General features: G+C 41.0%; 1 protein-coding gene across 8 annotated transcripts; it reads right to left on the reverse strand.

Moving 5' to 3' along the window:
• Window positions 1-827: 827 nt before the first annotated feature.
• Window positions 828-27,037, reverse strand: LYRM1 (LYR motif containing 1). 8 transcript variants are annotated; one of them, XM_030871432.2, is made up of 6 exons: window positions 26,636-26,919; window positions 24,257-24,359; window positions 8,237-8,257; window positions 7,042-7,200; window positions 2,585-2,677; window positions 828-1,457 (listed from the first exon to the last, which is right to left on the reverse strand). In XM_030871432.2, exons 4-6 carry the CDS (start codon window positions 7,198-7,200, stop codon window positions 1,341-1,343), a joined length of 369 nt encoding a protein of 122 aa, XP_030727292.1. In that variant the 5' UTR covers window positions 8,237-8,257; window positions 24,257-24,359; window positions 26,636-26,919; the 3' UTR covers window positions 828-1,340. The 8 variants fall into 8 exon arrangements, with proteins under 8 accessions (XP_030727292.1, XP_060141594.1, XP_060141593.1 ...); XM_060285611.1 differs by lacking the exon at window positions 8,237-8,257 and adding an exon at window positions 19,095-19,204; XM_060285610.1 differs by lacking the exons at window positions 8,237-8,257; window positions 26,636-26,919 and adding an exon at window positions 26,926-26,977.
• Window positions 27,038-27,098: the final 61 nt, after the last annotated feature.

A 27,098-nucleotide genomic window follows, 5' to 3' on the forward strand; every position in this document is an offset into this window, starting at 1 on the left:
AATGCTTCCACAATGAGATCAGATAGGAGAGTGACGGATGGAATAGCAGACTGATGTCTCCTAATTGAAGCGAGGCTGGGGTATGTGCTCACCGAATGGCCATGGAGGGGCCGACATGCCTGCCAGCACATGTACATTTCTCTCTCTCCATCAAAGGCCTATAGCTGCATTTGTGTTAAATATGTACATGCTATATCTCTACTGACACAGTAAGATATTTGCTCTCCATGTCACTGCCAAACCCTGTAATACTTACTTATCCTGAGCATGAAAAGGTATGTTCCTGCTCACAGGAACGGGCTTTGAAATTGAAATATACATATTTTAAATTAGAGAATCTGTGTGAATCCTAAATCTAGGTATGGGCAGGAAGTTATCAGCTGCTGCTTTTGAGGATCACAAGGCCATTCTGGAAAACAGCAGAGAGAGACCAAAATCACTAGAGATTTTTCTTTATTGGTGATTACCCAGCCCCTTTGGAGGTAAGAGGGAAGGACACTGACATCTCACCTGTATCCACACATGCAGGGGTGTAAGTCCTTTACGTTTTGATCTCTACTTGTCCCATTTCAGTCTGGATATAATTTGAAAGCCAGCTTAGCTCTTGTACTTCCTAATTATGTTAATGTAAAATTCTCATAACGAATGCAGTATGAGTTTCTAGTGAGCCTTTCAGATCCTAAGTGTATCCAAAGTAATTATAGGCTTTAAGATAAACTAAACATATGCATTTACCTAAGACATGAACTTCTGTGTATGTGTATGTCTGGGGCAGAGATGGGTCTCATATAAAATTTCAGTGAAAAACCACGATTGATCCAATGATGCGCTTTTTAAGGGGAGTTGTTTATGTGGAAATTGGAAGTGTCAGAAGACAACAAAGCACACACAAAAAACCCACTTTTAAGCAAATCTATAACTTGAAAAAAAAAGCCTAAAAATATTCTGAGGGGTGGTATATAGTTTTATAGTAGCCATGAGAACTTCCAGCAACTGGCTAATTTCTTCATATCAGCTGGCACGTGTGGTGACCGGCATTCCCTTGAAGAGCTTTGTCACCTTTCAGTCTTCTGCCCACAGGCCTTAGTCTTGTTTCCAGATGATGCTTCAGTGAGGATATAAGGTCCATGACCTCTAGGGTTAGTGCTGTCCACTCAGGCAGCAAGATCCTGACAAACTGTAGTGATGTTTGAGCACACGCCATGGGGTGAGTACCAGTATTTTGAAGGTTTTAAGAAGATATTTGGATTTTTGCTCCCAATCAAGAAGAGCTTTGTTGTCTGGTTTACATTTAAGACCTAGTTGGCTCATCATTCTCAGAAAAAAACTTTTTTTCTGGGTTAGGAAACTTCATCGTGAGACTTGAGATATACTGGTTTGGCAAATTTCCTCAATTTATCCTGGCTTCGAAGTCCCCGGCCTCGTAGTGGGGTAAGGCCCATAGGAGGTAGATGAATCTGAATAATAATAATAATATTAAGAATTATATTCATTGCAGCAGCTTATATTCACTGAAGATTTACTAAGTACCATGCTCTCTGCTAAGTGCTAACTCTATACTGACTCATGATTCCTTATAGTCCTTATACACATTAATCCTCAATGTAATCTCATAGAGAATTATTATTCTAATATTCACAGATGAGAAAATGGAGGTTCAGGTTAAATAACTTGCTCAAGATTATACACTAAGTGATAGAACCAGGATTTGAACCCAGATCTGTATGATTCCAAAGCTTGTGCTCTTCTTTGCCATATTTCCTGCATGGAGCAAAAAACCACAGATCACACAGTGAGATGAGAGTCCAAAGAAGGTGAGGAAAAAAGTGTATACACAAAGATGTTCTTTGCATAGTGGAAAACTGGGACCAACATAAATGTCTAGTGAAAGGGTGGGTGCTGGTTAAATTATGGCATATTCTTACAATAGGATACAATGCATCCATTTTAAAAGATATCCAAAAGAGAGGAAGTAAAATAAATAGGCGATAAACAGTAGGCCTAGGGTCCCATATACTTTAAGAAAATGTACGTACGTGAGTATAGAAAAAAAGACTAAAAGGATATATTACCAAACTGTTAGGCTGAGCAAATACAATATAAAATTGCTGTTTTTGTAGGTCAAGAGTAGAATATTGGCAATTTCATATGGTCCAACTCAACAGTTATAGCGGTCACTTCCACAGGGTGAGAATTTTTGACACTTTTCACTTTCTACCTTATGCATTCCTTTAATATTTGACTTTTATTCTTTCATTAACAATAAACCTGTGTTTTACAATAAGGAAAATAAAAATATTTCCATAAAAAAGGTGAAAGTCAGAAGAGAAAGCTATGTAAATGTGAGCTGGCTTTCCCTTCCACATAAGGGAAAGTTGTTCAAGTAGGAGAAATCAGGCATTCATTGACATTTTAGTCTGTTGTGATGGGCTGGTGGCCACGCAAGGGTAGCTTATTTCCAACATGCCTGCTGCAGTAGCTCTAGACTTCTCAGCAAACACTAGCCCTCTTGGTACACATTCTTGGAAATAACTGGGTTGACAAGGATAAGTACACACTACATGTTAACTGGAGTCACACTTACTGGCCTTGGATAAGGAATCTGGTAATGTAGTCCAATTTCAATCCTGGCTGTGCACTCATCTATACACTGTTTAATCAGGTCTGTGTCTGTAAGCTATTAAAAGGGAAAAAATAGGTGAGATTGTTAGCATCTTTCCAATGCTACATAAAGTATAGGTACACATTTTCTTAAACTTTTTTCAGTTCATTAGCCACTAAATTAAATATTGGTAATTTAAAAAATCAAAAGCAATTTAGCATAAAATTTCCCATGGATTTAACTTTTAAAAATTATTGAGGTAGATAATACAAGCACATGGTAAAAATAATTCAAATAATACAAAAGGATATAATGTAAAATAAAGTCTCCCTCTTCTTCCTGTCTCCCAGTTCCCCTTCTCAGAGACAACAATTATCAGAAGTTTCTTGTTTGTTCTTCCAGGGATATTCTATGCATATATAAGTATACCTCTGTAAACTTAGCATTTCTTCTTATAAAAATGAAAGTTCTGAACCTTGCCTTTTCACTAACAACTTGAGGCTCCTTCTGTATATACACATACAGAGCTGCCCCATTCTTTTTAACAGCTGCACAAAATTCCAACATAAGGCTGTAGTATAATTTAACCAATCTTCTACTGATGGACATTTAGGTTATTTCCAATCTTTTGCCATTATAAACAGTGGATCCCTCTAAAAATTTTTTTGGCTCACATGCAAATATATTTGAAAGATCATTTCCTAGAGAGAGAACTGCTAGGTTAAAGGGTTCATGCTTTTTTAATTCTCACAGATATTCCCTGTAGATTCAAATTACCCTCTAAGAGGCTGTACCAATTTACATTCCTAAGAGCAATCCATAAATTACATTCCCACCAACAATGAACAACAGTGCTTCTTCATATCCTCCCCTTGTTGATCAAGTTACTTTCAAGTAACCCAATTATCAGCAAGTGCTGTCTAGAAACCCCGAGTAAGATATTGGAGAATGATCCACCTCCTATTTTGAACTGTAAACTGTCTTGCTCATTAGCGAGGAAAAGAAATGACATTTGAAATTTCAAAACAGTTAAATTGTGGTAGTCCAATTTCAAGTAAAGGAATGAAAAGTTCATTCTGAAAAACAGAAAGCCAGGTAGGAGAAGGGGAGAAACCGTTTCATTCCGAGGAAGGAAAATGAGTCAACACATGCCTCTGCTAAGAGTTTGTAACTGGGCCTCAAAGCAGAGCTGGGATTGCATCAGCCCCAGATGACACCCACAGTGAAGTGTGGGCCATCGTGGCTTGGAAATTCCAAGGGCATTCTGTCCTATGGTACCTCTTGGAGTAAAGTTCCAGAAACTGCAACACATAGAAAGAACCACAGCTGAGTCCCTTGGGACAGAGGCTCAGCTTTCTGACCTCTGTATTTCTCAGAAGCTATTGCTCTGATGTCCACCTTGGGAGTAGATTTCCATGTTCTCATTTGCTCATTAGGATTTAGACCAATTAATGAGATACCTTTGGGTTATTATTAAGCACTTATAGCAAGTGAGGTTACAAGAGACTACTTATGTCTCTTATGTCTACGTGAGGGATTAGGAAGAAAGAAGCCCCTAATAAAGATGTGGTTAAGGGGGCTGAGGGCTCATGGGGCTCCAGCTGTCCATTTGAACAAGTTGGGTTAGAGTTTTCCAAATCAGTCATTCAGAGGCTGCCTGCATGATTCTGCCATATCCACAACTACCTATACTAATATTAAACTTTTTCTTTAAATGGACTCTCTAAGCACAGTACTTGCAAAATTATCTGGTACTGTTTTCTTTCTAATACATGGTAAAACAAGTATGTATTTTATTTTATTTTATTTATTTATTTATTTGTGGTACGCGGGCCTCTCACTGTTGTGGCCTCTCCCGTTGCGGAGCACAGGCTCCGGACGCGCAGGCTCAGCGGCCATGGCTCACGGGCCTAGCCGCTCCGCGGCATGTGGGATCCTCCCGGACCAGGGCACGAACCCGTGTCCCCTGCATCAGCAGGTGGACTCTCAACCACTGCGCCACCAGGGAAGTCCCAGTATTTTATAAATTTATTTATTTTATTTTTGGCTGTGTTGGGTCTCCGTTGCTGCACACGGGCTTTCTCTAGTTGCGGCAAGCAGCGGCCACTCTTCGTTCAGGCATGCAGGCTTCTCATCGTGGTGGCTTCTCTTGTTGCGGCGCACAGGCTCTAGGCACGCGGGCTTCACCACTGGCAAATACACCACCTCCCTCTGGCTCACACCACATTGGGCCAATTCAAGCAGGGGCAAATGAAGGATTATTATTGCCTTAACTGAAAACCCAAAGGGTCTTGGGCAGTAGTTAGGTGAGTGAACCTGCAAAGGTTTACTGGGCACATACTACTATGATATCCCCAGCACCAGACTAGACACTGTGAGGTCATGGTCCCTGCCTTCAACTATCAAGGATATTACCTTGGCAGAACAACTCTGACACAATGGTATATAATCAACAAGGGCAATGACTGCTACAGACTGCTATCTAGATTCCTATATAGCAGAGTAGCTGGCCATCATGGGGTCGGGTGAGGGCAGAGAACTTGAGGAAGACTTCCTGGAGAAGATCAACTGAATCAAAGTATTTGTAAATGCTCAGTAATTTAGTGACAACCACAAGGCAGGGCCCATGAGATATACTAGAAAAGGATAAGAAACTGTCTATGTGCTCAAGGAACCGACAATCTGGTTAAGGAGCCCATACCAACATAAATGAAACAAACAAGAAAAAAAAAAGAGAATATCACCAACTAATTAGGAGTAGGTATAGCTCAGTGGTCTGCAAAATTTTTGATCATATACTTCTTTCAATAAAAAATTTCTGAGCCCTGAGAATTCCCTGGTGGGCCAGTGGTTAGGACTTGGCACTTTCACTGCTGTGGCCTGGGTTCAATCCCTGGTCAGGGAACTAAGATCCCACGAGCCACACAGTGTGGCCAAAAAAAAAAAAATTTCTGAGCCCCATATGTGTATTTATAAGTTTATTAAATATATTAATAATTCCATTATAAATATATATATAATAGACATTTTTAAAAGAGCGATAAAAATAAATAGAAACAGCACTTACAATATTTTACTTCTATTCCTCAAAGGACTATTTCAGGACCTTGGGGGGTACATACACTCTGATGTGGTATGCATGGTCTATGGTAAGAGCAGAAAAAGTTCACAAGCGGGTTGGTATTAAAAGCAGGGAGACTTCAGGGATTATGAGAAGGGAAGGATATTGTAGATCGAGACGGTTTCTTGTGTAGCACTACCCCAATTGTAATTTTACATTTCTATCTAACTCTGAAACATCTTTCAGGGACCCTGTCTCGGTTTTGCTCAGTTATATCCCTGATGTCTAGTCTGGTGTTTGGAACATGGTAGACACTCAGCTACTTGCTGAATGAAAGAATGAGAGCAATGGGTCACAAAATAGTGGCAGGAGCTATGACAGAAATGGGAAAGCTGGGAAGGGGAGGTGTTCTTGTGGAAAGATGAGTTCTGCTTTGGGCTACTATGCTTGTGGTGAGTTCCTGCAGGTGGCTGATGACAGGTCAAGATATGGGATCTGGAACCATGGTGCCTGGGCCTCTCAGTGCAGAGGGCTGACCTTCAGAGGATGCTTACAGCTGGTAGGAGTGTGTGTGAAGAAGACAGGGCAGAAAAGGGGACGGAGATGGGGTCAGAGAGGGAAAAGTAAAGAGAGTAAATTGTCAGGAAGTTTCACGAAGTGAACAGTGACAGTGCTGAATCCATGAGATCAATGAGAAAGAGGCAAGAAAAGTCAGGAGCTGAAAGCCTCCTTCCATGCTTAGGGCCAGGCAGTCTTCCTAAGGAGCTGACAGGTAGATGCTTTATGGTTTGTCGAGTCAAGCCTCTTGGAATGGTTTTTGGCTCCCTGGTGTCTGGGTTCAACTAGCAAATGGAGGCACTATTTTACCCAATTTTGAGGTCCCAAAGAGCAAAGTCTCTCTGCTAGCCAAAGAGGCTTGAGTTCAAAGCCAAGTCATGAAGGGAACCCCATCTTAAACCTATTCTCTTCCCTCTGAATGGGTTTATACTTGGAGGCTCTGAATAGCTTATGAATTGAAAAAAAAAACCCAAATTTAACTGCGCACCTCCTGTGGGAGTGGCTGACAACAGGCACAGCGTGTGAGGAACCTATCCTACCCTGGAAATTCTCACTGGCCTGACTCAGGTCACCTGGCTCATGGACTTCCTCTTCTGAAGATGCTGAGCCACTTACCCGCTGGACTGAGACCTGCCAAGAGCGAAGAGAGAAGCCCGGGTTGGGCAAGCCAGCTAGGCTGTGCCTCTGCCCCTTCCTGCTCCACACGCCATCACTCTGACTTGTGCTGCTCAGTCCTCTCAACTTTAGGACAGAGAAGAAATGAACAAGCACCACAAGAAATTGCTCTCCTCCTTGCAATCTCCAGCTAGAACCTACTTACATTTTTGTTTTTCTGAAACAGTGTTCTGGCTTCATTTAATATGTACTGTTTCTCTCTAATGGTGTCTTCCATCTGCCCTGATGCAGCCTGCCATTTCCTCGCAAGCCTGAAAATTCTGCGGTAGAGGCCAAGAACTTCTTGTCGTGTTGCCGTTGTCATCTTCCGACCCACCAAAATAGAAGAGGAAAAATTTGCATAAAAATTCAATTTGACAGTAGGCAGGGAGGCAGCTGTACATTTTTAAAAATCAAGCTCTTTAATTAGTCTAGAAATAACTGCTCTTTCTGAACAGATCTGTTTGCTAGTGTTGCCAGAACGGTATTATTATGAATACCAGCGTCTCCGAGATGGCCTTGTACGTCATCCCATGGTTAAAGGTTGCTCAACCTTGCTGTTTGCCATGATGGCCACTTTCATGACCATGACAAAACCAAAATGCACATTTAGTGTTCTTTAAACCAGTATATTCTTTGCCAGAATATCTTAGGAATGATGCTTTTAGTGTATATTCTGGTAAAATTACATCACTAACCTGAGTGCATAGGAGAAGCCACATTTTGAGTAACTGAATTTTCTAGTTAAGTGTGAACTTGAGTTTAATGCAGGGATTGCAAACTCAAGTGCCTCTGGAGCCTGGCAGGTAACAAAATGAGGAAAACCGGCTGGGTGGGGACAGTGGCCAACTAGAGAAGATGTACCCCCTTGAAAGGGGACAGTTGCTACTCTGCCCCAGCCAGCTGCTGTCATGTAGAATTGAGGGCCTAAGGGTGCCAGATTTCCTGATAGCTTAACAATAGGTGGCAGTCGAGATTTTTAAAATATGAAACTTCAAAAAAGACAGTAATTCCTTATTTTTGAAAATGTGAGTACCAAACATAAAATGAATCTGCAGGCTCAATTCCACCCAGAGTTTGTCAGGTTGCAAACTGTTTTTTAGTTCATCATAACCTTGTCGAAAATATTTCTCAAAATTGTTGGTCTACTTCCTTGTCCACATAAGAACTGTATAATAAGTACAACTGAAAATCTCTCTGATGACTGAAGATCTTGTGGCCCCTCCAGGATTTGACTGCAGGACTTCAACAGGACTGGGGGAAAAAGAGACTCCACTCTTGGAGGGCACACACAATGTAGTGTCAGCATCAGGACCTGGGGAAAGGAGCAGTGACCCAATAGGAGACTGAACCAGACCTACCTGCTTGTGTTGGAGGGTCTCCTGCAGAGGTGGGGGACAGCTGTGGCTCACCCCAAGGACAAGAACATTAGCAGCGGAAGTTCTGGGAAGTACTCCTTGGCGTGAGCCCTCCCAGAGTCCACCATTAGCCCCATCAAAGAGCCTGTAGGCTCCAGTGCTGGGTCTCCTCAGGCCAAACAACCAACAGGGAGGGAACTCAGCCCCACCCATCAGCAGACAAGCGGATTAAAGTTTTACTGAGCTCTGCCCACCAGAGCAACACCCAGCTGTACCCACCACTAGTCCCTCCCATCAGGAAGGTTGCACAAGCCTCTTAGATAGCCTCATCCACCAGAAGCAAGAAGATCTGCAATCCTGCAGCCTGGAGGATGTAAACCACATTCTCAGAAAGACAGACAAAATGAAAAGGCAGAGGACTATATACCAGATGAAGGAATAAGATAAAACCCCAGAAAAACAGCTAAATGAAGTGGAGATAGGCAACCTTCCAGAAAAAGAATTCAGAATAATGATAGTGAAGATGATCCAGGACCTCGGAAACAGAATAGAGGCAGAGATCCAGAAGATGCAGGAAATGTTTAACAAAGACCTAGAAGAATTAAAGAACAAACAAACAGAGATGAACATTACAATAATAAAAATTTAAAAAAATAGACTAGAAGGAATCAATAGCAGAACAGCTGAGGCAGAAGAACGGATAAGTGACCTGGAAGACAGAATGGTGGAATTCACTGCCGCAGAACAGAATAAAGAAAAAAGAATTAAAAGAACTGAAGACAGCATAAGAGACCTCTGGGACAACATTAAACACACTAACATTAGCATTATAGAGGTCCCAGAAGGAAAAGAGAGAGGGAAAGGACCCGAGGAAATATTTGAAGAGATTATAGTTGAAAACTTCCCTAACATGGGAAAGGAAATAGCCACCCAAGTCCAGGAAGTGCAGAGAGTCCCAGGCAGGATAAACCCAAGGAGAAACATGCCGAGACATGTAGTAATCAAATAGACAAAAATTAAAGAAAAATTATTAAAACAAGGGAAAAATGACAACATACAAGGGAACTCCCATAAAGTTAACAGCTGATTACTCAGACGAAACTCTACAAGCCAGAAGGGAGTGGCACGATATATTTAAAGTGATGAAAGGGAAGAACATACAACCAAGATTACTCTACTGGCAAGGATCTCATTCAGATTCAATGGAGAAATCAAAAGCTTTACAGACAAGCAAAAGCTAAGAGAATTCAGCACCACCAAACCAGCTCTACAACAAATGCTAAAGGAACTTCTCTAAGTGGGAAACACAAGGGAAGAAAAGGACCTACAAAAAAAAACCTAAAACAATTAAGAAAGTGGTAATAGGAACATACATATCAATATTTACCTTACATGTGAATGGATTAAATGCTCCAACAAAAAGACACAGGCTAGGGATTCCCTGGTGGCACTGTGGTTGAAAGTCCGCCTGCCAATGCAGGGGACACGGGTTCATGCCCCGGTCCGGGAAGATCCCACATGCCATGGAGCGGCTGGGCCCGTGAGCCATGGCCGCTGAGCCTGTGTGTCCAGAGCCTCTGCTCCGCAACGGGAGAGGCCACAACGGTGAGAGGCCTGCGTACCGCAAAAAAAAAAAAAAAAAGACACAGGCTCACTGATTGGGTACAAAAAGAAGATCCATATATATGCTGTCTATAAGTGACCCACTTCAGACCTAGGGACACATACAGACTGAAAGTGAGGGGGTGGAAAAAGACATTCCATGCAAATGGAAATCAAAAGAAAGCTGGAGTAGCAATACTCATATCAGACAAAGTAGACTTTAAAATAAAGAGTCTTACAAGAGACAAGGAAGGACACTACATAATGATCAAGGGATCAATCCAAGAAGAAGATAAAACAATTATAGATACACACGCACCCAACATTGGAGCACCTCAATACGAGTGTTAACAGCCATAAAAGAGGAAATCGACAGTAACACAATAGTGGGGGGCTTTAACACCTCACTTACACCAATGGACAGATCATCCAGACAGAAAATTAATAAGGAAACAGAAGCTTTAAATGACACAATAGACCAGATAGATTTAATTGATACTTATAGGACATTCCATCCAAAAACAGCAGATAACATTTTCTTCTCAAGTGCACATGGAACATTCTCCAGGATAGATCACATTTTGGGTCACAAATCAAGTCTTGGTAAATTTAAGAAAACTGAAATCATATCAAGCATCTTTTCCAACCACAATGCTATGAGATTAGAAATAAATTACAGGGAAATAAAACGTAAAAAACACAAACACGTGGAGGCTAAACAATACATTATTAAATAACCAGGAGATCACTGAAGAAATCATAGAGGAAATCAAAACAATGCCTAGAAACAAATGACAACGAAACACAATGATCCAAAACTTACGGGATGCAACAAAAGCCGTTCTAAGAGGAAAGTTTATAGCAGTACAATCCTACCTCAAGAAACAAGAAAAATCTCAAATAAACAATCTAACCTTACACCTAAAGGAACCAGAGAAAGTAAAACAAACAAAACCCAAAGTTAGTGGAAGGAAAGAAATTGTAAAGATCAGAGCAGAAATAAATGAAATAGAAGCAAAGAAAACAACAGCAAAGATCAATACAACTAAAAGCTGGTTCTCTGAGAAAAAACACAAAATTGATAAACCTTTAGCCAGACTCATCAAGAAAATGAGGGAGAGGACTCAAATCAATAACATTAGAAATGAAAAAGGAGAAGTTACAATGGACACTACAGAAATACAAAGCATCATAAGAGAGTACTACAAGCAACTCTATGCAAATAAAGTGGACAACCTGGAAGAAATGGACAAATTCTTAGAAAGGTATACCTTCCAAGACCGAACCAGGAAAAAGTAGGAAAAATGAACAGACCAATCACAAGTAATGAAATTGAAACTGTGATTAAAAATCTCCGAACAAACAAAAGTCCAGGACCAGATGGCTTCACAGGTGAATTTTATCAAACATTTAGAGAAGACCTCACACCCATCCTTCTCAAACTCTTCCAAAAAACTGCAGAGGAAGGAACACTCCCAAACTCATTCTACAAGGCCACCATCACCCCGAGACCAAAACCAGTCAAAGATACTACAAAAAAAGAAAATTACACACCAATATCACTGATGAATATAGATGCAAATATCCTCAACAAAATGCTAGCAAACTGAATGCAACAATGATTAAAAGGATCATAGGGGCTTCCCTGGTGGCACAGTGATTGAGAGTCCGCCTGCCGATGCAGGGGACACGGGTTCGTGCCCCAGTCTGGGAGGATCCCACATGCCCCGGAGAAGCTGGGCCCGTGAGCCGTGGCCGCTGAGCCTGCGCGTCCGGAGCCTGTGCTCCGCAACGGAAGAGGCCACAACGGTGAGAGGCCCACGTACCGCAAAAAAAAAAAAAAAAAAAAAAAGGATCATACACCATGATCAAGTGGGATTTATCCCAGGGATGCAAGGATTCTTCAATACATGCAAATCCATCAATGTGATACACCATATTAACAAATTGAAGAATAAAAACCATATGATCATCTCAATAGATGCAGAAAAAGCATTTGACAAAATTCAACACCGATTCATGATAAAAGTCTCCAGAAAGTGGGCACAGAGGGAACCTATCTCAACATAATAAAGGCCGTATATGACAAACCCACAGCAACCATCATTCTCAATGGTGATAAACTGAAAGCATTTCCTCTAAGATCGGAAACAAGTCAAGGATGTACACTATTATTCAACATAGTTTTGGAAGTCCCAGCCATGGCAATAAGAGAAGAAAAAGAAATAAAAGGAATATGAATTGGTAAAGAAGTAAAACTGTCACTGTTTGCAGATGACATGATACTATACATATATAATCTTAAAGATGCCACCAGAAAACTTCTAGAGCTAATCAATGAATTTGGTAAAGTTGCAGCATACAAACTTAATGCACAGAAATCTCTTGCATTCCTATACACTAACAATGAAAAATCAGAAAGAGAAATTAAGAAAACAATCCCATTAACCATTGCAACAAAAAGAATAAAATACCTAGGAATAAACCTACCTAAGGAGGCAAAAGACCTGTATTCAGGAAACTATAAGACATTGATGAAAGAAATCAAAGATGACACAAACAGATGAAGAGATATACCATGTTCTTGGACTGGAAGAATCAATATTGAGAAAATGAATATGCTACCCAAAGCAATCTAGGATTTCAATGCAATCCCTATGAAATTACCAGTGGCATTTTTTACAGAACTAGAACAAAAAATCTTAAAATTTGTGTGGAGACACAAAAGACCCTGAATAGACAAAGGAATCTTAAGGGAAAAAAACAGAGTTGTAGGAATCAGACTCCCTGACTTCAGACTATACTACAAAGCTACTGTCATTGAGACAATATGGTACTGGCACAAAAACAGAAATATAGAACAGGAACAGGATAGAAAGCCCAGAGATAAACCCACGCACCTGTGGTAAACTAATCTATGATGAAGGAGGCAAGGATATACAATGGAGAGAAGACAGTCTCTTCAATAAGTGGTGTTGGGAAAACTGGATGGCTACATGTAAAAGAATGAAATTAGAACAGTCCCTAACACCACACACAAAAATAAACTCAAAATGGATTAAAGAGTTAAATATAAGACCAGACGCTAAAAACTCTTAGAGGAAAACAGTCAGAACACTCTGACATAAATCACGGCAAGATCTTTTTTGACCCACCTCCTACAGTAATGAGAACAAAACCAAAAATAAACAAATGGGACCTAATGAAACTTAAAAGCTTTTGCACAGCAAAGGAAACTATAAACAATACAAAAAGACAACCCTCAGGATGGGAGAAAATATTTGCAAAGGATTAATCTCCAAAATATATAAACAGCTCATGCAGCTCAATATTAAAAATGCAAATAACCCAATCAAAAAATGGGCAGAAGACCTAAACAGACATTTCTCCAAAGAAGACATACAGATAGTCAAGAGGCACATGAAAAGCTGCTGAACATCGCTAATTATTAGGGAAATGCAAATCAAAACTACAATGAGGTATCACCTCACACTGGTTAGAATGGGCATCATCAGAAAATCTACAAACAACAAATGCTGCAGAGGATGTGGAGAAAAGGGAACCCTCTTGAACTGTTGGTGGGAATGTAAATTGATACAGCCACTATGGAGAGCAGTATGGAGGTTCCTTAGAAAACTAAAAATAGAATTACCATATGACCCAGCAATCCCACTACTGGGCATATACCTTGAGAAAACCATAATTCAAAAAGAGTCATGCACCACAATGTTCACTGCAGCACTATTTACAATAGCCAGGACATGGAAGAACCTAAGTGTCCATTGACAGATGAATGGATATGGCACATATACACAATGGAATATTACTCGGCTATAAAAAGAAACAAAATTGAATTATCTGTAGTGAGGTGGATGGACCTAGAGTCTGTCATACAGAGTGAAGTAAGTTAGAAAGAGAAAAACAAATACCGTATGCTAACATATATATATATGGAATCTAAAAAAAAAAAAAAGGTTCTGAAGAACATAGGGGCAGGACAGGAATAAAGATGCAGACGTAGAGAATGGACTTGAGGACACAGGGAGGGGGAAGGGTAAGCTGGGACGAAGTGAGAGGGTGGCACTGACATATATACACTACCAAATGTAAAATAGCTAGTGGGAAGCAGCTGCATAGTACAGGAAGATCAGCTTGGTGCTTTGTGACCACCTAGAGGGGTGGGATAGGGAGGGTGGGAGGGAGACACAAGAGGGAGGGGATATGGGGATACGTATAGCTGATTCACTGTGTTGTACAACAGAAACTAACACAACATTGTAAAGCAATTATACTCCAATAAAGATGTTAAAAAAATAAGGCAATAAATATAATATTTCACTTTCACATTTTTCAGTAAAAATAATTGTAGTTTCTTCAAAAAAAACCCCACTAAAAATAGAATTACCATATGACCCAACAATCCCACTACTGGGCATATACCCAGAGAAAACCATAATTCAAAAAGACACATGCACTCCAATGTTCACTGCAGCCCTATTTACAATAGCCAGGTCATGGAAGCAACCCAAATGTCCATCGACAGACAAATGGATAAAGAAGATGTCATACATATATACAATGGAATATTACTCAGCCATAAAAAGGAACAAAACTGGGTCATTTGTAGAGATGTGGATGGACCCAGAGACTGTGATATTGAGTGAAGTAAGTCAGAAAAAGAAAAACAAATGTTGTATATTAACGCATATATGTGGAATCCAGAAAAATAGTACAGATGAACCAGTTTGCAAGGCAGAAATAGAAACACATATGTAGAGAACAAACGTGGACACCAAGGGGCGAAAGCGGCAGAGGAGGGTGGTGGTGGTGGGATGAATTGGGAGATTGGGATTGACATCTATACACTAATACGTATAAAATGGATAACTAATAAGAACCTGCTGTATAAAAAAGATAAATAAAATTCAAAAAAAGAAAAAGTATGAACAGGCCAATTACCAGTAATGAAATTGAATCAGTAATTTAAAAATTCCCAGTAAACAAAAATCCAGGACCAGAGGGCTTCACAGGTGAAATCTACCAAACATTTACAGAAGAGTTAACACCTATCCTTCTCAAACTATTCCAAAAAATTCCACAGGAAGGAACACTTCTGAACTTATTCTATGAGGCCAGCATCACCCTGATATCAGAAACAGACAAAGATATCACAAAAAAAGATAATTACAGGCCAATGTCACTGATGAACGTAGATGCAAAAATCCTCAACAAATTATTAGCAAACCGAATCCAACAAGACACCAAAAGGATCATACACCATGACTAAGTGGGATTTCAATATCTGCAAATCAGTCAATGTGATACACCATGTCAACAAATTAAAAATTAAAAATCACAGGATCATCTCAATAGATGCAGAAAAAGCTTTTGACAAAATTCAACATGCATTTGGGACTTCCCTCGTGGTCCAGTGGTTAAGACTCCATGCTTCCACTGCAGGGGGCATGGGTTCGATCCCTGGTCAGGGAACTAACATCCTGCATGCTGCATGGCATGGCCAAAAAAAGTGAAAAAAATAAAATAAAATTCAACATCCATTTATGATAAAAACTCCCCAGAAAGTGAGCATAGAGGGGACATCCCTCAAAATAATAAGGGTCATATATGACAAACCCACAGGTAACATACTCAGTGATGAAAAGCAGAAAGCAGCCCACTTTCACCAATTTTTTTAATTCAACCTAGTTTTGGAAGTCCTAGCCACAGCAATCAGAGAAGCAAAAGAAATAAAAGGAATCCAAATTGGAAAGGAAGAAGTACAACTGTCACTGTGTGCAGATGGCATGAAACCATACATAAAAAATTCTAAAGATGCCACCAGAAAACTACTGGAGCTCATCAATAAGTTCAGTAGTGTTGTGGGATACAAAATTAATATATAGAAATCTGTTGCACTTGTCTATACTAACAACAAACTATCAGAAAGAGAAATCAAGGAAACAGTCCTATTTAGCATCATATCAAAAAGAATAAACTATCTCAGAATAAACCTACCAAGGAGGTAAAAGACCTGTACTCAGAAAACTATAAGGCACTGATGAAAGAAACTGAAGAGGATGCAAACAGATGAAAAGATATACCATGTTCTTGGATTGGAAGAATTAACATTGTTAAAATGACCATACCACCCAAGGCAATCTACAGATTCAGTGCAATCCCTGTCAAAATACCAATGGCATTTTTCACAGAACTAGAACAAATAATTTTAAAATTTGTATGGAAACACAAAAGACTCTGAATAACCAAAGCATCTTCAGAAAGAACAGAGCTGGAGGCTTCATGCTCCTTGACTTTAGACTATACTACCAAGCTACAGTTATCAAAATAGCATCATATATCATTTATAAAAATAAACTCAAAATGGATTAAAGACCTAAATATAGAACTGAAAACCATAACACTCTTAGGAGAAATCATAGGCAGAACAGTCTTTGACATAAATCGTAGCAAGTTTTTTTTGACTTGTCTTCTAAGACAAAGGAAACAAAAGCAAAACTAAACAAATGGGACCTAAGTAAACTAATAAGCTTTTTCACAGAAAAGAACACCATTGACAAAATGAAAAGACAACCTACTGAATCGGAGAAAATGTTTGCAAATGATATGACCAATAAGGGGGTAACATGCAAAATATATAAACAGCTCATATAACTAAACATCAAAAAAACAACCTGATTAAAAAATGGGCAGAAGACCTGAATAGACATTTTTCCAAAGAAGGCACAGAGATGGCCAACAGTCACATGAAAAGATGCTCAACATCGCTAATCATCAGAGAGATGCAAATCAAAACCATCATATCACCTCACACCTGTCAGATGGCTATCATCAAAAAGAACATAAATAACAAATGTTGGCGAGGTGTGGAGAAAAGGGAACTGTTGGTGGGAATGCAACTTGGTGCAGCTACTATGGAAAACAGTATGGAGGTTCCTCAAAAAACTAAAAATAGAATTACCATATGATCTAGCAATTCCACTCCTGGGGTACATATCTGAAAAAAAACACTAATTCAAAAAGATAAGTGCACCCAGTGTTCATAGCAGCATTATTTACAACAGACAAGATAGGGAAGCAACCTAAGCGTCCATCAACATATGAATGGATAAAGAAGATGTGATATATATCTATTATGTTGTACACCTGAAACTAATATAATGTTGTAAATCAAGTATACCTTGATTTAAAAAAAAGGAAATTCAGAGAAGATATGAAAAAAAATCCCACTACTAGAGGATTGTGATTAGTCAAATTTAGGAGAGTGAATACTGTACTGCCCTTAACAAATTACCAGGCTGGGAAGACAAGGAAGACAGATTTAGCAAGTGAGTAGCAGGACCAGGCACTGGGACACCTCATTATGAGTCCTGGGCTTTCCTCAAACAGGTCATCTGTTGAGAAGTAGGCTGCTCATTGCCCTTTGAGAACAGACCCATTTCCAACCCAAGGGGCAGGGGTAATACATGGAGACTGCATGCTTTAGAGTGGTCCTGAGCTTATGAGAATTTAGGCAGCTAAAGAAAGCAGATGGGAGCTGGAAGGAGCTGTGTTTATCTAGAAATTCTAAGTAATTGCAAGGACTTCACCTTAGAGAGAATGTCTCTTTTGAGTATGATTGCACCTCTTACTTATCCTGACCCTGGTGACCTTTCTTAAGCAATGAGGAATGAACCAAGGCTTAACCATTGGATGAAAAGCTTGAAATCACTACTTCACCCAATTCAAAAGTTAAAAGGACATACCTGATATCCATTCTGATATCCATTATACCTCACAGGAAAAAATGCTTGAAAGGAATTCATACAAACCAGAAGAGATCATCATGCATTATGGCTATAACTGTAATGAAAACTCGGATGAATTGATGATGTTCTTCCTGGTAAGGAAACAGGTTTCTGAGTTTCTGGCTCTCCCTAAAACTCCATGGTTTCATGTGAAAATACATGAGTCAGTTCCTGTGAGGAACAGAGTCTTCGACTAACCTCTATTAATGACTGCTTCACTTCCCTGTCATTAACAGATGCAACTTCCTTGACTGCATGACACTTAAGGAAAGTGAAGGCAGTATGGCATATTAAAACAGCAGCAGCCTTCTCCAAAGTCTGACTTTCATTTCTTTGTTTTTACCACTGTCTGAACCACAGCTTCAAACTATAACTGATCACGTACCATAAGCTGATACACACGTCCTGCAAGTATGGTATTTAAGGTAACAAGCAGAACTAACAATTGGTATTTAATAAGACCATTTTCAAAGCCCTTTAACGTTTAAGTGTTTTGAAAACTAATCCTGAAAGGGAAATAAATGATGTCTTCCTCTCCAACATCAGGTGGCCCGGACTGTGTTTCAGTCCAAAAGATTTCCACAGTCTAAAGCTGTGTTCTCCATTATGTACTATTCGCAAGTGGTTGTTACAAAGCTTGTGATTCTAGAAACAAAATCAGCCATATAAATTTAAAAAATGTCACGAAGCTCTCTTCTTTTTGGTTTATATCTTTATTCCCAGGAAGCAACTTGTTTAGGAAACGTGACTTTTGCCTGAGAGTCTTCCTCCCTATGGTATGATGGCTTGAAACCAACATTTATTCCTCTAAAACTATCAATGACCTCTCACTATTGATGAAAGGTCGAGTCAGCCCTTCTTCTTCTTCCCTAGTCTCAGGGGTTGACCTGATGCAGTGGCGTCTGCTGGGATTCTCCCATGGTCGACATCAGGAATATGAAATTGTTTAGAGGACCACAACTGAACTTCAGTCTCAACTGCCTGTGAAGTCAGTTCTTATAGAGTTTTTACAGTTAAGGTTTTCTAACTTTTATTCTGAGACTGAGATTTCTTCAAATTCTGCTTTTCACTTCCTTAACCCTCAAATCCCAGAATAAGGAAAGATAAGAGATAGGAAGTGTGCCTGGGAGGAATTGTGACTGGAAACTGGGCTCTTTTCTTCAAATCGTATTTCATGCATAAACACAGTGCCAGGATAAAATCATTACCAAGCGCCTACCATGTGCAGCCTACCATTAAAAAAGGGCTGACAAATATTGCTGCTAGTCCATTTTGGCTTCAGGTCATAGACAGAAGTTTCCCTTAAAGCAAGTGTCCCAAAGACTGGTTGGGGAGGTAATTTTTGATGTACAAGAAAATATTTATTTTCTTAGTGTGATTCCCTTAATGTGTTTTAATAGCCCAACAAACACATGATTTAAAGTGATTTCTATTTTGTAGTGATATAGAGCTACCTTTAAACATATTACGGAAACTTTTAAGCTGGTTTAAAACATAGGTAGGACTTCCCTGGTGTCCAGTGCTTAAGGCTGCGCTCCCACTGCAGGGGCACGGGGTTCAATCCCTGGTCGGGGTAAGATCCGGCATGATGCGCAGTGTGGCCAAAAAACAAAACAAAACAAAACAAAACAACATAGGTAAATAATAGCAGAAATTGTGATGTGGAGTCCCCAAAAACCTGAGTCTGGGAACTGTAGCTATAAGGCACCCTGCTGTGGTGTTTGTTCTGCTGAAACTTTCACTTAGAATGCCTGTCTTCTGCTGGCCACCTCAACTTGTAGACACCAGTTTATTCTCAGGCTTTTCTGGAGCACCTTTTTCTCTGCTTCTATCACATCCAGCTATTGTTCTTTTGCAGTTTCACTGTCTTTTTCTTCCCAGAGTCTCTGAATTCCTGGAGGGCAGGGACCGCATTTTGCTCATTAAAGGAATAATAATAAGGATAAGAATGATAATAATAACAGTAACAGCTACATTTATCTTGCACTTCCTCTGTGCTAGGCTTCCTAGGTACTTTACATACATATATTAACTCCCATAATCGGCACAGTTCTATAAGGTAAATACTACATTATCCTGTTTTACAAAGGAGGTACCTGATGCCAAAAGAGGTTAAGTAACTTGAGCAAGATCACGTGGCGAGGAAGAGGTGGAGCCAGGATTCAAAACCAGATAGTGTGGAGTCAGAGCCCCAACTTTTAATCACTAAATAGGCTGCTCAATCTCAGTAAATGTGGTTGAATGTCTGCTGATTGCTTTAAAGAGCTTAGCCAGTTGTGACAATGGGAACTAAATTCTATTCCCTTCCTACAAAGAGCAAAAGACCAATCTTTCTGCACCCTGATTGAATTGCAATTACCCTTTTATAAGGTTTTCCATATACCATCTGCCCCTCCCCTGCAACTGTCCTTCCTCAGTAATGATGTTACACACCAGCACCTTTAGAGGAGGCTGTGCACTTAACTGGACTGCTGTGCTCTTCTGTTCCCTGCGGCAACCCTGTCCCTGACACTCCAAAGGAGCTGACATCACATAAGAGATACCAGCACTCATTACAGTGCTACTACCCTGCAGGTCTTAACTCTTTACTCCCAAGCATCTATCCATCCATCCAACATTTATTCAGTGCCCATGTGCCAGGCTAGGCATACAGTGATAAACATGCAGCCATGGTCCCTGTCCTCCTAGAGCTTATATCCTAGTGGCAGAGGCAGATGATATACAAGAAAAATTTTTGTATATATTTTTGTATAATTTTGGTTATATGTGCTCTCAAGGAATGAAACAGTAATATGATATGAATGAGCAGAGGTGGGGGTTATTTTATTTTGGGTGGTCAGTGATGTTTGAGCTGAGTCTTGAATGGTGTTCAGGAACCTATTAATGGGAAGAGTTCAGGGGAAGGTGATGCAGGAAGAAAGAACAGCAGGAACAAAGGCTATGAGGTGGGAACCAACCTCAGTGTTAATACAGTTGAGAGCCTATGGGGGAAGTGGGACCACAGGTGAACAGGATCCAGCACAGGCTGAGAGAGTAGGCCTTGGAAAGGAGTTTGATTTGTAGTCTAAGAGCAAAAGGAAGACATTGGTAGGTTTTAAGCAAGTAAGAGTATCATGGTCTGATTTACATTTTTAAAAACATGCTGGATTTCAAACTGTATCATAAGTACTTGTGATTCTACCAGTCTTGCAGATGGTGAAGAGTCTTGCCTAATGCTACTTAACTGACAGGAGAACTGGGATTAAGAGCCAAAAAAGCTGAATGATTATTTCCCTGACTGAAAGCTTTTCCCTGTTTTTATTTTGGAGTCAGTAATGGGGACTCCAAACAGGCAGTGATCAATTTCCTAGGGAGAAAAAAAAAAAAAAGCACCACCCACTCACTCTTCCACTTGCTGTGGAGAAGGAAAATACAGTGAAAGGGTCTATATACTTGGCATGTCTAGATCTAGTTTTGCAGGAGACCTACAGGAAGATTTGCCAGGACTAGGGGCTTTATCCACTTCACCCTTTTCCCCCCCTTTGGAACAGTTTCTTTCACCTTTGGAAAGAGCATCACTGCATGAACACTTAGAAGTTTAAAAGCAGAGATGAAAATTCCCTTTCCTCAGATGAAATTTATAGAAGTATGACTCTGGTCTCAGGAATGTCAAAATTCCAAATGTTGCACTCCCATGAGGCTTTGCCTTCTACTGAAGAAAAAGTGTTGCAGTACAAACAAGGGACAGAAAAGGCAAGGGAAATTAACTGACTTTCAAACCCCAGGTGGAAGGCGACTCCATTCTTTCAAGATCTGTCCTTAGGTGTAAATTTATAAAATCATAACCAATGAATATAATGTAGTCAAATTTCTCTCCCAACTACTTTATGATTTTGGGGGAGGGTGATAATGAAACTCACCCAGTGAAATCCATCGTATGTGTTCACCGTGTACCAGTGGTGACCTATCCCGTGTCCTGCTGCCCTATCTTCTTAGATCTGGGACTCCTTCTTTTTGCCAAATGGAAGGCCCCAACCTATACAACTGAAATATTCTTTTTTTGCTTAACTGCTGACTCTCATCCTTTGGCTTTCATCACTTTTCACGGGGTGCCTTCTTCACACTGGGTCAGCGTCCCTGCTCTGGTGTATACCCCTATCATAATGTTCATTCTACTCTACTGTAATTTTCTGTTGACTTATGGTTCTTCCTCCACTGTGTGTGTTTTGGGAGGGAGAGAGAGAAGCAGGTTGGGACCCTGTCTCATCCATTACACTCCTAGGCCTGGCCCAGAGTTGGAGCTTGAAATACATTTGTTAGAAGAAAAAATTTACCCACACAGAATAATCACCAGTAATTACCATTCTCATCCTGAGATATATGCAGTGGTATTTGCATCAGGTTTCGCAACAGAAGACCCTAGAGCATTAAAAATTACTAATTAACCCTCACAATGATGTTTTCAAGAGTGGCACTGTGGGTGTCAGGGTGAGAATTGAAGATTAAGTGTTATTTAGCGAGGCAGTCTTCTCACTTCCATCTAGGGCAGTATACACAGCTGTTACATAACCCTCGCTCTTAAGTTCTCTTAAGGCCACTTAGGGTTTGTCCACAGGACTGAAATGATATACTATATTTCCAGGAAGCTTAGAATCAAACATATAGAAAAATGAGTTTTTGATATTTTTTTTCTTAAAAACAATCCTTTGGGGGAATAAGGTCCATTGCAACCAAGTGATGAGGGTTCAAAACCAACCTAAAAAATGATAATTTAAAGCTTTTGTCATTTGGAAAACCTCCAGGGAACTGAAGCATTCTTATAATGTCAAAGCAAACAGATTTTCTTGCCCCAGATAGCAGAATAGAGAATGACTACCTTGATTTTAGGCATTCAAAATTTTTCCACAGATGTAAAGGACAGGAGATATAATACAAACAATGAACTAATGGGCTCTGGAATGATCTGGGTTTGAATCCTGACTTCACCACATCAGGCAAGATATTAATCTTCCTGAGCCTCGGCTTCTTAAAATGGGGAACAACAGAACCTTCTTCAAAGAGTTGTTTTACGGATTGTTCATAATAATCCATGTAAATCACTTAGCATTGGAAGTTAACAAAGGCAAATGTTACCTGAAAAGGAAGAAATAAAGGAGGAACAGTGAGGCCTCTTTTATCTCTGCTAAACTTTGCTGCCTGCTGGTGAAATTATCGCTTTGTGGCAGTAATGGATTTTCCTAAAGCTGTTTCCCTCTGATCATTAATAATCCCTGCACAGTAAAGAGCTATTGTTCTTCAGTATGAGTAAATAACCCTGCCCGAGGCATCGCTTATCTTCAGACCACAGAGCAGACTTCTTACTGGAAATACAATGCAGGTGCCAACACCAAGGGCATGAGCAAGCTTCCCTTCCTATTTTTCTTCCTTTATCTCTTACTCCTTGCTTATCCTTCGGTGCACTTTTCTCCTAGATCCGTTATCCTTCCTTACTTTCTGATGTATTCCCATATCCTATACAGTATCATCTTACCTAAATTGAAGCTAAACCAAGTGCCCCCATCTCCCCACCCCACACACGCCCCATGGACTTGTTTCCTGACCTGGATTCAGTTTTTGGTTACTAGAATCCAAAAGGGGAAGTGTAATGCCACACACTGTTTTGTATATCTCAGGATATGCTTGTGTGGTGTACTTAATCATACGGCGGCTATTCTCTGAAACAGCATCTTTTTACACAGAAATTGACAATATGGTATGTCAGAGATACGGGTTAGGGAGGAAAGGGTATATCATATTTTTATCTAAAGGAAAATAAATTAGGTTAGGCCCCGTAACATGGGAAATCTTCAGAAGACAGGGAAAAACCAAAAATATTTATGTCTGAAAGATTTCTAAACTATCCCAAATAAGATCATGTAAAGCACATATATTCATCCTCAATATATCAGCACAGGAGCACAGACAAGATCACACTTGTAAGGGGAACTCCAATCAGGCTCTTGTATCCAAGAGATGTACAGCAATTTGCCCCCTCAGGGATAGAAACTCCAAATGGAAACCAAGTTTCAGTCTCTCAGTTCAAAAGAAATGGAAGCAACTGTTTCCTTATCATCATATTTTAAGAGACAAAGACAAGGGAAGGGTCAATAAGAGGCAGTGAGAACAAGTTACCAGAAGTAGGAGGTGTGTGTTTGGAGTGTTGTGTGTATGTGCTGGCAATGGGTGAAAACTTGGTCAATGCTTGAAGATCAACCCCAGTCATTCGTTCGTAACTACTCAGGATGTGAACCCTTCATAGGAACTAGGGAAGTCAAGAGAACACAAAACATTTAAATTAAAACATTCAAACCCCTTCTTTGTGATAATTTCCTAAGAAACTGGATTAAGAAACAGACAAAAGGGCTCTGGTTATAACATTAGATACACCTAACCCTTGATCCAACCACCTGATATATAACCCTCACCCTGCACCGGGGGTCTCCGCCTTCACGACAGTTTCCAAGTACCCTCCACCTATTGAATAAGCAACTTTCCCCACCTGCAGAAGCACGGGAGCTCTTTACTAGACAAAGTTCCTTTAGAGTAGGAGCACTGACTGTCCATCTTTAGTGAGCAGAATGATTAGCAACCAGAGTACCTTCGAGTTTCTCCAGTCCAACAATGACCAACAGAATGTTCTTCAATGATGGAAATATTCTATATCTTCGCTGTCCAACAGGGTAGCCACTGGCACTGGGCACCTGAAATACGGTTAGTACATCTGAGGAACTGCATTTAAAATTTTATTTCATTTAAATTTAAATAGCTACATGTAGCTTGTGGCTACATATGGCCAGCAGAGCTCTAGACCAAAAAATTGCAAATCAAATGCCCACGGGGTTAGGCTGGTAGAAGAAGGGAGAAGAATTTCATTGGCTCCAGCTGACTGTTGCTCTGTAGGAACCTCAAGTTGGTGTTGCCAGATTGTCTCATTTTTCAAATGAAGCCGAAAATCAGATTTTTAAATTTGGCAAGTAAATTTTAAAAAATAATTTCAATCAATCTGTGGGCCAAACTACATTTGTAGGCAATATCTGTCTTGCCAGTTTGTAATCTGTAATCTAGGCCGACCCCTAAACTCAAAGAAAAGGGTCTTATTCAAGACCATTCTGTTGGTCAGTAGAGATGCAAGACTGAAACCCAGGCCTTCTGATTATTCTTCTGATACCCTTTCTAGAGTTTATGAAATCAACCATATCTCGTGGTGGAGGTGGCAGCCACAGCAGGGACAAATGCCCCTTTGTCAGAAGCTGTTGAAGTCCATGGTTGATACATTATGGACACAGTGTTCCTATATGTTGGGTTCATGGGCAAGGCTCTGAAATAGGAGTCAGCAGGGAACAAAGAAGAAATAGTTCACAGGGTAGTCAGACCTATAAACAATTAATAAGCAAAGTAAGGTTTGCTGTAATGAACACAAATCACCTAAGCAGGAGTCCAAAAGCACTGACAGCTGGCAGAGGAAAGGAGGAAAGAGATCTGAGCCAGGCCTCTGAGGATGAGTCTTGATGATTATGAGGGTGGGTCCCATTATTCAAGGATATTACGGGGCCTCCTTCTAGCTTGGAGGCTTTGTGTGTGTGAAGAGTCTCCTCTGCTGGTTTTTCCTTCTCTGGATCATCTCTACATGTAAAGAGGCCCAAGGAGTTGAGAGGCCTTCCTCTTTATCTGCACCCTCTTCTTAGGTGATCCAGGAATAAACTGCTACATTTATTCTCTCTCAGTTTTCCCTTGACTTGTATATTTAACTTCTCAACATCTTTACTTGGACCATTAATAGACTTATCAAAACTAGTATGTTCAAAATAATAGTAGTGCCTTCCAAACTATTTTCTCTGCGGAGTCATCCTTGGTTCCTTCCTTTCCCATACACTTCACATCCAATTTGGCAGCAAGTCCTGCAAGCTCGACTTTCCGAGTACATTTCAAATTTAATTCTCTCCATTTCCACCGTGAATACAACACTACTGTCACCTCCCCCTTGGCCCTACTGCAACAGCCTCCTAGCAGGTCTGACTACGTCTACCCTTCTCTATCCAGTAGCCAAGAATGATTTTCTAAAAATGTAAATCAGATCTGGTCACTCCTTCTTAAAACCCTCCATTTAAAAAACAGCTAAACCCTCACCTTGAGCTAAAAGGCTATGCTTGATCAGGCCCTGCCACTTCTCCATCACAGACCACTCTGGCTCTGGCTCTTTCCTTTCTACTGCAAGCACATGGCCTTCTCGCCATTTCCTTCCTCAGATCCCTTCCCGTTGGTTCATTTCTCCACCTAGAAAGCTCATTCCCTAGCTTCCCTCTTTTCTCGGATTTCTGTAAACCCGGCCTCCTCTGAACAGACTTATCCGATTTAGAGTGGCCCTCCCCCCATCTTCTACCACTTCACCTGATACTACTACCTTTGGGGCATTTCTCACTTGCTGATATCTTACTGATTTACTTTTTAACTTTCTCCCGGACTCGAATAAAAAGTCACGGAGCAACGCCTTTGGCGGACCGAGGGATTTAAGAAGCTGGTTCTCATTATCTTAGAAAATCTCACTATCGTGTAGGGGACTCGTCTGTGTCAACCTTCCTCAGCTGGACGCCTCTCGCCCCCGGATTTGCCCCTACTAATCTCCCATTTACATTCGGGAATCCAAAGGATTGAGAAGTCTCAGATGGGCCCCAAACCAGCATTTCAGCGTTCCTAAACCAGGGCTCCCCTTCCTGGTCCTCGAGCCGCTTCCCTTAGCAAGTTGCCGAGACCAGCGGCGGTGACACCGAGCCGCCCTCGCGAGGCTGGGGGGGCGGGGGGGAGGTCACACAGGCTCGTCTCCTAGCAACGTCGCACCCCGCCCACCCCACCCCATCCCTGCCCCTGGGGAGCCAACCCCTTCCCCCAGTCTCCCGCGCCAGGAGTCAGCGTCTCCATTCTCTACACTCACGCTGCATCAGTCCAGCCTTCCCCCACCCACAGAAGCCCGGCAGCCTACCGCAGACTGGGAGGAGGCGGCGCCGGGAGCCCAGCTGAGCTGCGGCCGACTGAGCTCTGGCAGGTCCGGTGGGCCAGGCCGTACCAAACCACCGGACGGACCTCTGTGGGAGCATCATCCCAGGTCGAGGGTAGGCTCGAGCCTTCCTTAAACTTCAAACTCTAGACCACGCTCCGCCGTACAGCCACAATATATCCAAGTTCATCCTTTCCTTATTTTCCTTTTCTCCCTTTAGTTCTCCTCTCTCCCCCCATCCCAGCCAAAAATTGGTCCAGTCCATCTCCTCCTACCTCTCCCTCCGCGTCGCTAGGTCTTTGCCCTTACTTGGCGACGGCTTCGTACGTCTTTGCGTACGTCGTGACGCAAACTGCCACTCTTTCCCTACCCGCCCTCCTCCTATTCCGCGTCCTGGAGCGGGCGGCTTGCGGGGTTACCGGAAGTGATGATGCAGGAGGCGATGGAG

Source organism: Globicephala melas, chromosome 15, assembly GCF_963455315.2.
Source record: "Globicephala melas chromosome 15, mGloMel1.2, whole genome shotgun sequence".
In the NCBI taxonomy this organism is placed as follows: domain Eukaryota; kingdom Metazoa; phylum Chordata; class Mammalia; order Artiodactyla; family Delphinidae; genus Globicephala; species Globicephala melas.